Source organism: Bombyx mori, chromosome 16, assembly GCF_030269925.1.
Source record: "Bombyx mori chromosome 16, ASM3026992v2".
Taxonomy (NCBI): Eukaryota; Metazoa; Arthropoda; class Insecta; order Lepidoptera; family Bombycidae; genus Bombyx; species Bombyx mori.
The window spans coordinates 9,396,859-9,410,014 of NC_085122.1; the positions used below are offsets into that span (position 1 = coordinate 9,396,859).

General features: G+C 35.1%; 3 protein-coding genes across 3 annotated transcripts in view; all 3 read right to left on the reverse strand.

The window, feature by feature from the left end:
• LOC101745193 (unconventional myosin-XVIIIa) overlaps window positions 1-13,156 on the reverse strand; it is a 302,806-nt gene that overhangs the window by 287,081 nt on the left and 2,569 nt on the right. The window lies entirely within an intron of this gene.
• LOC119629720 (uncharacterized) lies at window positions 4,468-7,188 on the reverse strand. The gene is made up of 2 exons (XM_038016580.1): window positions 6,375-7,188; window positions 4,468-5,621 (listed from the first exon to the last, which is right to left on the reverse strand). Exons 1-2 carry the CDS (start codon window positions 7,186-7,188, stop codon window positions 4,468-4,470), a joined length of 1,968 nt encoding a protein of 655 aa, XP_037872508.1.
• On the reverse strand, window positions 7,459-8,160 carry LOC119629721 (uncharacterized). Its single transcript, XM_038016581.1, has one exon. The coding sequence runs from the start codon at window positions 8,158-8,160 to the stop codon at window positions 7,459-7,461; it is 702 nt and encodes a 233-aa protein (XP_037872509.1).

Consider the following 13,156-nt stretch of genomic DNA (forward strand, 5'->3'; position numbering starts at 1 on the left):
AGATTAGTATAGATAAAATACAGCTATATCATTATAAATTCGTATTTTAAACAAAAAAAAACATTCGCGTCTCCGTGAAACAGGCCCGTTATATTATTTTGTTTGCGATGCGTCCATCCGGCAGTCGGGGGGTTAACGACCCGCGTTGCGGAAGTGAGGATCTACTAGATATCTATGAATATAAAATTATAAACATTTCGTGATTAACACATTGCTAGGAGCGTATTGAAAGCCCATACGGGTGGGTTCCATTCTCCTGTCTGAGTGTGCCGGGAAGCAATCACAAATTCCGGTTTAAAGGTTGGAGCAAGGTCAAGTCTCAAGATTGGTGACCACATTCATTCTGTGACGTCCGTGACGTCTGTGGCCTCCTGTAACTCTTTAGCAAAAGGCTTGTCGTGAGCACGAACCGCTCATTTAGACCATCATAAAATAATTACCGTATAAAATAATAATAATAAAATCGTTGCAATTTAGTGCTACACAATACTATCTCAATTAAGATTAAGATTTATAGGCGGGCAGAGTCTACGGTCTCCTAAAACGCGGAAGCTGGTTGTTTTCCACCAGCTTCCTTCGCTTAAGACTGCGTTTTGTGCTAAAGTAGCATATAAACTCTATTATCTAACGCGTTCTTATCACGTTTGTTAAGTCTAATCACTTCCTAATATTTCAGCGCCGCTGCAAACAATATGATCACGATTGAAGACTGCAGCAAGATTGTTAGCAGTAGACATACCTGTCTACCTTCTTTCTAGTGATTTTTTTGGTGTTACGACTGGAATTCGATAACTCGCCCCACAGATCATAGAAACACAGATGATCTGTGACTCGCCCCAACAATACACAATAACGGCAAGGACACTTTTTTCAGGACACTTTGAGAGCTTTGTTTTTTAAAATCTCGGATTCCTAATTAAATGATAACTTGAGGTCATCACTCCGGTTGAAGTTTTAATATTTGGCTATTCATAACAGTTTACAAGCAAACAAATTAAACATATTTTTGCGTAATTCAAACATTTCTAGTTAAATACCCTTAAGTAATTGAACCATTGTTTTATCTCCGTAGTAACAAATTTACTACCATAATTTGTTCGTCACCTTTTCTCGAGTTCTTTATTTTAATGCAATTATTATTTTTATTGCATAGTTTTGTTTTCGAAAGTTGACATTTCGGTTCTGTAGTAAAATTTACTAAAAACATTCATTAATCGAATTGCTTTTTCCTCATAGTAATTTACGTTACGTCCGCCAGTGACTTGAACTACAAGCGTGCCAATGCAACTGGCACAGCGAAATACCCGAATAGATAACTCGACCAATTAAGCGTCCATGTCGATTCATCAGAATCCTTATAAATACACAAGAAACTCGCTCACCGCACTATATAAATTTATACATCAAATACTTTTATCGCTAAGTGTCCGACAACCGGTCCAAATGATACATGACTCAAAGAAGTTAGTAAGTACCTACTCGTATTCATTCAAGACGTTATTACAGAACATTCCGGAAAACGGCGTCGAACTATTCTTAAAATCAAAACAGGACAATTGGATGATTTAGAATATGCTTACTGAAGGAATTAAGGAAATGTGAATCGTATTTATGTATAATATTTGAATTTATATATCAAAATCTGTATCAACTTGTCCGCTGTCATCAAACATATTATATAAGCCAGAAGCCCGTCTAGTTTAGTCCGATCCAACCGATCCGTCTATAATGCATCAATAAAATTAGAATATTGGAACATTTCAAACACTGTGTATGTTATACTTCTTTATACTTTAAATCAAGAAGATCGGGGCCAAAGTTTGAGTGAATATAAATAAAAAACAACATTTTCATAATTTTAAGAGCGGTATATTGGAAAACCCTATCATAGTAGATACTAGGGCCATTATAAGTATCAGTTTGGCTCCAGAGTCTGATCTTTTCGTTGACGAATCAGACAGTTCTTAAAGGCGATTTTTTTGTTTTTATTAAACAATTAAATTGCGAAGACACTATTTCAATTTAAAACATAAAACGTACAATTAATTACATTAAAATTTGTAGGAAAACTACGTGGTTGTGGAAGAAATAAATGATACGTTTTAGGATCACAATATAACTCGCATTTATTGGTAGAAAAATATAATAGTACACAGAATGTCAGCTTGACAAGTAGTACAGAGTACAGCGCCCCAGGCGTAAGACAAAGGGAAACTAAAATGGCTGCATTCCATTTCTCTAACAAAATTTAATAGTGGCAGTTCGAAAAGTAAAATTCTCGATGACCGAGTGACCTAACATTTGTGATATACTAAACTGGACTTAGACTTATTGCACAACACGATACGCAATAGATAGTGAATGCTGTTTCAAGAGACGAAGGTCAATGTCTGTTGTTTAAAAATACGCACGAGTAATTTGTACGCGAGTTGTTGTACGCAAATTGGATTGTCTGTAGGGTAATCAGTCTTGGGGAATATCTTTGTTACAAAATTAGGCGACTTTTTTTTTCTAACATACCGTTAAAAGAATATCATGAATTTATAAAATGTATAGTAACAATAATCTTCTTATGAGTCCTTGTTATTTATAGGTACAGGTGTCATATATATAGGCATAGGTATAACCTATATTTATATTTCTAAATGAGATTGATACCGTCACCAATGTCTTTTCATTCTCGCTTCTATTAGACGTGATAAAGTCTGCACAACATTTATCCATATTATAGTTTGATTTAACTGTGTACCAATAAATCGCAATTACGTGCTCGAAGTCAACCCTACTTGGGAATGGTACGCTTGTTCTGGGTAAATCGGGATAAGGAACCTACCTATTTTATTCACATTTATAGGAAACTTCAAGACCAAATGAATTGCACTTAAAACAAACGTACGTAAAGGCATGTCGTGGATCAAGTCTGCCCTTGCTTCGGGAACATATTTAAAAAAATCTTTTTTAAATAAATCATATCCTTTTTTTATTTTTTTATTTTTCCTACCTAAGCTGATAGCCTTGAGAGGCTATTTCAGCGTAACCTTAACTAGTAGGTGAGCTCACGGAGCTCAAACCTGAAGACGTTGCTAACACGAACCCGAGCAAGAGCCGTGTTTCGCAGAATCTACCACCGGATCGGAAACGCGACCCACTGAGAAGATCCGGCGACAAACTCAGTGGGCTGTGTCTGTGGGTTAATTTACTCGTCGAGCCCTTCGTCGCAAGCGACGGGTTCGACGAGAACGATGACCGGTATAATCATATCGTTGTATGGTGGTCGTATAATTATGTCATCGAAAGCGATCACAACCTTGTTCAGTTTTAAAACAATAATTATTTCTCGTTATCGAATAAATGAATCCTTAAAGCCCATTCATTTACAGCAATATATACCATTCATTTCATACTTCACTTGGAAAATGATGTAGCTATTCAAAAAAGTAGAACATTCTGTCCAGATCGGATCGTCCCGACCAATTTCTCAGAGCACAGCCCATAGAAAACGCAGGGTCACACAAACAGATCATTCAGAACTCTCCGTAGACCGAGATGTTCCAAACGAACCATGATATCAGCTGTTATGGTAGATGTAACTGCATTATTCAAAAGGTGACAACCCTGAGTTCATTTTTACACGAGTACTTAACGGTTATTAATTAAGGAATAATTATATTAGCATACGCGTATGTGAAAGCTTATTACTTAATATCATAAATAACGGGAATATTTAGGACGGTTTTGAAGCTAATGTTATTAATTCGCGAGTATTTTTTTTTTCAAAAAAATATAGTGCCAACACCAATTTTTTTATAAGAGGATTAAAATTTTATGGGCCCATTGAATTTTTGTTGATTTATTTAAAAAAAAACGTTTTAAAAAAAATAGACAATTTTTGTCATGGCCACCGATATGGATGGATATGGATATCTTAAAACTTAATAAATAAAAATAAATACCAAAATCCTAGCAAGTCTATCATTTTTAAAACCCTACAGCCTATAGAAACTGATCGGTATTTGTTTTTAGTCAAAACCAGGAAAACCTCTGTTGAAATAATATTCCGTTTAAAACAAGGTTATCCCTGTTCTATTTAAAACAACAATATACGAGTCTATTGTTTATCTGCGCATCCGTCTATTTAACTAAATATTTATTTTATTAGCTAAATTGGACAATCAAGACCGGAATGGCGATTCCTGTTAGTACGGCTTGGAGGGACTTTGGAAGTGAAGAATTAGGGAGTTAGACATTTTTATTAAAAATTTACAATCGGCTGACTTACGCATGTATGGAAGGTAATTAGTGGTAGGATTACTAGGTGGTCAAAGGGTCGGATGATTAATAGCCGGCTATTAATAATAATAATAATAATAATAATAATAAGCCTTTTATTTCCCATCACCTAAATATTACATGTAAATATTCTCAACCATATATAACTCCCACATTCAGATCCAATTACATTGCCGTTCAATTTTCCTCGACAGGAACCCCTATTTGGGTATAGGCCTCCTCCAGCTTAATCCAATTTTCTCTGTTCCGAGCCTGCCTCATCCACTCCTTCCCAGCGGTGACTATGATATCATCACTCCATCGTTTCATAGGTCGTCCTTTCCTTCTTTTCCCATTAGGCCCTTTCCATTTTGTCACTTCATTTGTCCATCGTTTGTCACTGTAGCGTGCTACGTGGCCAGCCCATCGCCACTTTAATCTTTTACTGAAGTTTAGGACATCAATTAATTTTGTCTTGTTTCGTATAAATTCACTTCTTACTTTATCTTTTATTTTTATTTTTATTTTTAGAATGCTTCTTTCCATAGCTTTCTGGCAATTAACCATTTTTGTTTTTATGGTGGTGTTGAAAGTCCACGATTGGCAACCATATGTGAGAGTTGGTAAGATGCATGTATCCATAACTGTTTTCTTGAGGTGGAGTGGATAGTCTCCTTTCATTATCTCTTTGAGTGACCAATATTTTTTCCAACTCATATTTATTCTACGTTGTACCTCTTCTTCTTCGCTTCTGTCTTCAAATGATATTTCTTTTCCTAGATATATGTATTTGTTTACGAATTCTAATGTTTTTCCTTCAAGTTTTATTGGATGTTTGACGCTGTTTGTCATTACTTTTGTTTTGTCTTTATTCATTAATAGGCCTACTCTTTTACTTTGTACATTTAGTTGGTTTATCATTTTTTCTAGTTTTCTACTGTTATCAGCTAAGAGGACTATATCATCTGCAAATCTGAGGTGACTCAAGTATTGGTTACATATTTTAAGGCCTTCGTTTTTCCATTTCAGCTCCTCAAAAATGTTATGCAGCACTGCTATAAAGATCTTCGGGGAAAGTGGGTCTCCTTGTCTCACTCCTCTTAGAATAGGTATTTCAGGTCCTCGGTTCTCTAGTTTCACACAACTGGTGCTCTTGTCGTAAATGTTCTTCAAGACATTTTTGTACTTGTCGTGGACCTGACATTTGTCCAGTGCCTCCCAGATGGCGTCATGTGAGATCGTATCAAATGCCTTAGCGTAATCGATAAAACCTATATATATTGGTCTGTTGAACTCCTTGTACTTTTCTATTATTTGCTCCATTACATGAATATGGTCTAATGTTGAAAAACCTGACCGGAACCCCGCTTGTTCTTTTGGTTGTAGGTTTTCAATTTTGCTACTGATTCTGCTTAATAGTATAGAGGTAAAAAGTTTATATATGCTCTGGAGAAGGCTAATTGGTCGGTAGTTGCCTATATCTCGAGGGTCACCTTTTTTATATATCAAAATGATATCTGCTTTCTTCCACTGTTCTGGTATTAATCCCGTGCTTAGAATTTTGGTAAACAAGCATGAAAGTGAACGCGCTAGTAAAGTAGTCCCAAATATTAAAGCTTCATTGGATATACCGTCTGGCCCTGGGCTTTTTTCTGACTTTAATTTTTTAATATGCTTTATTACTTCCTTCGTGTTGATCTCTACAGGCTCGTCTTTTACGTCTTTACACTCTATGAAATGTTTACTTTTACTTATACTAGTTTTATACTTGCTATTATATAGCGCTTTGTAGAACTCTGTAGCACTATCTATAATATCTTTTCTAGTGTTAGGTCTTGTACTTCTCGACTTTAAATTTTGTATCCAACTTTTGTGAGTATTTAATTGTCTATATGCTCTTTTTGTGCTCCTGTACTGTTTTATGTTTGTTTCTATTATCTGTTTTCTGTAGTTTGCATAGTCTTGTTTAACGGCTTTATTAGTTTTTTTGAATAGCATACTTAGCTCTGCCTTCATTTCCGAAGTTTTTTGTTTTATTTTCAATAGTGTCGAGCGTCTGGTCATTAGTTTTATTGTTGATTGTGTAAGAATTTTGTTTGAATTACTTTGTTCCTCTTTGTGTTCGTTTGTTGATATGCTTTTTTTAATGACGTGTTCTATTTTGTTGTATAGGGTCTGGACATCGTCGTCTTCAAAAGGTTCAAGTTCTTTTATGTTGTTTTCTAAATTTCTAGTGTACATCATTATTTCTTTTTCAGTTTTGAATATATTTGGGGATGATTTGAACGATATCCTACGTTTTTTAGTATTTTGTAAAGAATAAGTTGCTCTAACCAGTCTGTGATCGGAACTATACCCTAAGCCGTGCAGTACTTCTATTTTCCTTATACTTTTGGGCTGGTTTGATAGGATATAGTCTAATTCATTCTTTACTTTTCCATTTGGTGATTTCCAAGTCCATTTTCGATTTTGTCTCATTTTAAAATACGTATTCATAATCGACAGTTTGTGTTCGAAGGCAAATTCTATGAGCTTTTCACCTCTTTCGTTTCTTTTTCCATAACCAAATTTACCTAGAATCTTATCTTCTTTTGTTTTAGCTATCCCTACTTTGGCATTGAAGTCTCCCATTAACAGTACATCTCCGCTAGTCTGCGCTTGCGCTTCTTGCAGTGATTCGTAAAATTTTTCCATTTCTTCTTTAGAAGCCTTTTCAGTTGGTGCATACACTTGAATTATTGATATTATCTTTTTGTTGAACTCAAGTTGAAGTATTGCAACTCTTTCAGATAAGCCTGAGAAGCTTAATATATTGTTTTTGTATTCTTTTTTTATCAAAAATCCTACTCCATGCAGGCCAGGTGTTTCTCCTTTGAAGCAGAATATAAAGTCTTGATGCTCTTCGATGCCACTGCCCATTCGTCTAACTTCAGCTAAGCCTAATATATCAATTTTTATTTTTTCTAGTGAGTATACTAGTTCTATATATCTTGTTGTGGATGCTAACGATCTTACGTTAAATGTTCCAATTTGTAGTGATTTTTGAGGTAGTGTTTTGTTTACTGGAGGGTTATGGTCATTTTCCCCCACGGGGACCAGCCGGCTTGGGGGAGTGTTTTTCTTGGTTGTTTTTTGCAGGTTTGTATTAAAATGATTGTTATTATTCCGGTTTCGAGTGTACGGTGATTGCTATACATTTGTTTTCTCTCTTAATGAGTTTGATTTTACGCGTGCCATGTATTCGTACGCATTAGTTGTGTTTACTTTTTTCGGAGCTACGTACAATTCATTTTCTTTTTGTGGTGTGCTGATATTGGGCGGAGAAGGTGGGTCTCTTTTCCTTTTTTCTCGATTAGCATCCGTTTGGCTCTTGATTATTAGTTTATCTAATTTTAAGTATGCTATGTTACCCTTCCTTCGTTCCTCTTCAAGTTTTGGTTGTAATGTTTTGCGTGCTTCTAATATTTCTTTAGTATAATCTTCCTTCACATAAATACCCTGGGGTAGTTTATGTTTCGATCTCATTATTTCCATTTTTCTCCAGTACGATACAAGGGATATTAAAATAGGTCGAGGCGTATTTTTTATCTTTCCAATTCTATAGGTATTCATAATTTCGTGCTCTTGTATGTTTAATCCAAGATGACAATTAAGTTTTTCAGATATGTATTTTACCAAACTTAACTCTTCTTGTTTGTCTTCCTTTATTCCAAAGAGTAGTATGTTAGTTTTCTTTTTAGCCATTTCCAGACCTTTAATTTTCTCCTTAAGTTCTTTGACTGAATTTTTAAGTTGTTTGTTTTCGTCATCTATCTTTTTAAATCGCTCATTAATTTGTTGCACAACATTTTTGGTTACAGCTTCTGTTATAGTGATAGTCTGCTGTTTCATTTGCTCTTGAATTTTTTCTAATCATTTTTGCATTTGATTATCCATTTTTCAGTGAAAATATTTATTTAACGTTTTTAGTAAATAGTTTTAAGATGATTCTGGTATAATTTTAGAGTAGATCTGTCAACCCCGACTGTATAGTAACTTATCGATTTCATAAAGTGGCAACACTTAAATTCTTATGTATCGATATTATTTCTTTAAGTTGCCTAGCTTGAATGTAAATTGTTAGATTGTCTGTGGTTTAAGCTGTGACTTACTTCACTCTGTATTTATCATAATAAATACCCTCAAAATAAAAATATTAAAGTAATAATCTCAAGAGGTTATTTCTTCATTTCTCATTGTTAGATTGTTGTTAATAGCCGGCTATTAATCAAACAATTATCAAATAATAATAATAATAAACATATGTATATGTAAACGATATGGAATATTCTAAAAATTGTTGAACAATATTAAAAGACTTAATTGCGTTTTCTGTACAATATTAACAAAACAACATTTAAAGCCTTTATATTCCAAAAATTAATATTTTACACAGTATTATTGAATTAAGTAAAACTAAATTCCTCTTTTTTCCTCAATGACAGAGAGTTCAGTCAATCTATAATAAGTATATAAGAATATATTTTTTTAAACTAAAAATTTTCAAAGGTTTTATATAAAAATGACATAAAAAAGAGGTTTTCCTTTACAAACATTAAAAATCGACTTCGACCCCTACTTCATTACGTAACAGCATCAGCATACATCGTACAACAAAGTGGCATGTTTATCTACTTTCATGTTAAATAACAACAATTTTGGTTACGTATTACAATGGAGCCTTAACCAGACCCTTGGATAATGAACAAACAAAGCATTTAACTTCAATATAGGTCAGTCGAACGCTGTTATGAAACACATACAGTCACAATAACTGCGCAAATGCTGTAACATATTATTACTGTGCACATTTATGTACCTCCAAATCTGTCTATTGTTTTGAGAATTATCTATCAATTTCGTTGTTTCGTTTTTTTTGTAGAACTTTGTAATTTGTACTTATATAAAAAAGGGTGCGTGTACTTATGTACGCGCGTAAGAAGTTATACTTTATTTTTATTAAATTTATTTCTTTTTTTTATTTAATTTTTTTTTTTATTTGAAAAAAAAAACGATTAAACAACATCCTCAAACACGCATATTGGACATCCCTTTTCTTGACATCGTATAAATTCGGTAATTCTCGGTACGGTTCGGAAAGTTGACCTGCGGCTGTATTCAGACTCGCCAAGTTACGTCGGTCGTATTGTAATGAGCTATTTAGTGGGCAACTTCATTCTGTTAATTTCGTGTCACGGTGCGCGCGCATCGTAAAATGTCACTCTCATCAATTTTTCATAACGCGCCTATAGAAGTATAACTTCAAAAGAACCAAAAGTTTATGTCAATGGATGGACTTCTTATATCATCGTCAGCTGTCACAGTTATAAAACGAACCGGGGTCAGTTTATACACAACCGGAACTAGAATGATTACACTGACCCTACGACTCGATTCCTATGTTTCATCAAGCGTAAACATTTCAAACGGATGCCTAAACAAATCGTAAATTCACAAGTGCAGGAATTAATGGACAATATTGACAATTTAAGACTGAATGTCTCGCGTTCGTGATTGCGTGACGGCTATTCGCAATACATGGAACAAAACACGTAAACTGTTATGGTAACAGCGCGTGATCAAAACGGTCTCATTTCGAAACTATTGAAGCAAGCTACCAAAGCTTCCGCAGTAGAGGTCATCCGTACTAGTCAGACCCACTGCGTTCATCCATAGTGCGTTTCCAGGGATCTTTTTTCCCACGTACCGCCCGGCTTTGAAATTAGTTCCCCTCTACGGTGTTTCACGAGCGCTACGACATGTCCTTCTTCAAACGAGGCTTATAGAGAATACATAACGATAGGCACAGTGTTTCCACAATGAGGGGAAACTCCCCATTTGAGGGGAAATTAGGGTCCATAGGGGGAGAAAAAGGGGAAGACATTAAAAGGGGAAATTGCGGGAAGTCATGGGTAAAACCTATAATTATTGCGGTAAATTTCGGAACTATTTTTTATGGACTCTACCGTGGACTAGCGTGTTGCCGTATGAAAGAAACAATATTATCATAGTATATAATATTATCATAGTACACATAGAAACAATATTATCATAGTAACAGTTACACCAAAGTAATGATGTGCAAAGTCGACAAAATTTTGTCAATAATTTTGTTGACGCATTTAGTGTCAATAATATAGTATAGTATCACCAGAGGCGTGGGCAGGCTATAGAAGAAAATCGATAAAGACCTTTTTTTTAGTTACTACACTAGGGCCCAAAGTAATAACTACAGCAGAAAAATTTTTGAGGGGTAAAAGCCCTGAGAAGGGGAAAATTGAATTGAGGCGTAGGGAAATCATTTAGTGGAAACACTGGGTAAGCAGCGGCTTGCTCAAACCCTCTTTGCTGACGTCTATGAACGACGCTAACCGCTCACCATCCGATGGGCCGTAAGCTTGTCTGTCTACAACGGCAATGAAAAAAAACTTATTCAACGTCACAGTCCGACGTTTTAAAAGAACTGAAAATAATTATTATAATTACAGAACCTATTCGAAAATCGTCTTACTGGCCAACAAATTCTGGACTAAACAGTATAGTTGAGAACCATGTGAGCACTTAATTGAATAGCGGCATCAAATTTCTTCTATACAAATCGCAAACGTTCATATAACAGGTTTAATATTCGGTGCAACTACATAATATATTCAATGACCCGACAATTTAACAAAGTCCCGTGCTAATTTTAACGTATGTACGTACGGAAGTGACGAATTACGACCAAATTAGCGAACTATTATAAAAGCGGACAATGAAATTGAGTTCTTTTGAATACAAAGCTGTTAGTATGTATGTACGCCAATGTGAAGTATGACGTCAAATCTGATAGTATGCAACATGCACTGCACATGGCTGGAAGCCGTAACTACATATAATACGAATATCTGAGCTGTTATTTTTGTGATGGTCGAATGCTGTTTCATTAAGATCACTAACGACACTAAGTTGACTGCAAAATACATGATTTATAAATAATCCCATTAGAGATACTGGTGGTAAGACCTCTTGTGAGTCCGCGCGGGTAGGTACCACCACCCTTCGTTGCATTTGGAAAAATATTTTTTCGAGTCATAATTTTGTTTACCAAACTATAATCGTAAATCTCGAACGTCGTGACACGAGCCAGCTTGTTGTGCTTCGCTTCCTGTACTATAAAAATAAATGGTAACCATTTATTGGCGTTTAAATAAACATTTTTTTTTAATAGATAGGCATTTGTCTCAATTTTTTGAATGTGCTAACATCTGTTTCATTGGTGACTGTAGACGAACTTAATCGAAGATTCACTCATCTATGCAATAAAAAAGGTTCATTTACTTGTCCTATTTAGGAGACAGATGTTTTTTGATGGTCTATGAACGGCTGTTAATAATCAGATAAGAATAATAATCAGATTTTTTACTGGTGGTAGGATCTCTTGTGAGTCCGCACGGGTATGTACCACCACCCCGCCTATTTCTGCCGTGAAGCAGTAATGCGTTTGGGTTTGAAGGGTGGGGCAGCCGTTGTAACTATACTGAGACCTTAGAACTTATATCTCAAGGTGGGTGGCGCATTTACGTCGTAGATGCCCATGGGCTCCAGTAACCACTTAGCACCAGGTAGGCTGTGAGCTCGTCCACCCATCTAAGCAATAAAAAAAAACGAACTTAATCGAAGATTTACTCATCTAAGCAATAAAAAAGGTTCATTTACTTGTCTATGAGCAACTTTTACTAATCAGATAAGAATATACCTACAACCCGGCTACTTCGAGCTCATTCATATCCATATTAGTAGTATTTTTACACGCTTTATATTAGCTTCACTTGTATGTATGTTTGTAACTGACTTCTTTAGACGCGATTTTTGAATGGCCAGATTTCATTCAAACTTTGTAGATTTATCGAGGACCGATGACAATACACTAATTTGATAATTAAGTTGTATCTACACATATCGTAGAGTGTATGAAAATCTTCTTCCTATTCGTACACTCTTGACAGAGTGGTCGTGGTCATGCATCAGTCGGATCCTGCGATACCGATACTCTCGCGATGCGATGTATGAAAATATAAATACTTTAATATAAACGTCTTTGGTTGGCATCGATTAAAGATGGCGACTCGCGCAACATGGGACATTGTAAATATTGTGTAAAAATTAGGTATAAGTACATAAATTATAAACGAAAAAAAAAAACTAATTCACTCTCTTTGTTTATTCCCTGGAGGTCTTTTTTAATACAGGCAGTTGCACCTTCCCCTAATTCATGTCATTCATAAGTTAGACCAGACAGTATAGTTTCGATCTCTTCGATTTTGGACTTAAAAAATGTAGAGTAAGTTTTTTTCTGATCGTTACATTAATGCAGAAGATTTTTCGTCACTTTTCATAACAAGTCGTAGAAATCATTTTATACAGACGACCAGCTATTTAGATAAGTCGAAAATAATTGAATATGCAATTTCGAAAAGGGCCCATGTCGCATATTTTGTCAAATACGTTTTTTCATATACATGTAGTTTTGAGGCTTACCTACACCCATTTTATAATAATTCCAGTAATTTTTTAATTGCTAATTAACACTAAAATATATCTCAAAAGTTAATATTTTAAATTTTACGCTGCTTTGGAAAATAATCAGGTTTTTTTTCATTTCCTGAACATTTTACATTTTCAGAGATATGCCCTTTTCGAAATTGCATTTTCAATTTCACAGGGGTTACGACCTACAGTACTGACGGGCCCAGACAGGGCGTACTATCGATTCGAGGCGCGCCCTTGCCATTAAAACCACGAAGCTTCTCGCCCTCTAGACATCTCAAGACCACCATCGCATCCTAATCATTCTGTTTAATAGGAC

What these genes read in the sequence shown, in the direction of transcription:
- LOC119629720 (XM_038016580.1), bottom strand. Translation starts at nt 7,188, where the DNA reads ATGGGCAGTGGCATCGAAGAGCATCAAGACTTTATATTCTGCTTCAAA. An exon ending in CGAACACAAAGAGGAACAAA is followed by an intron (nt 5,622 to 6,374) that starts GTAATTCAAACA and finishes GGTTCCGGTCAG; the next exon opens with GTTTTTCAACATTAGACCAT.
- LOC119629721 (XM_038016581.1), bottom strand. Translation starts at nt 8,160, where the DNA reads ATGAAACAGCAGACTATCACTATAACAGAAGCTGTAACCAAAAATGTT.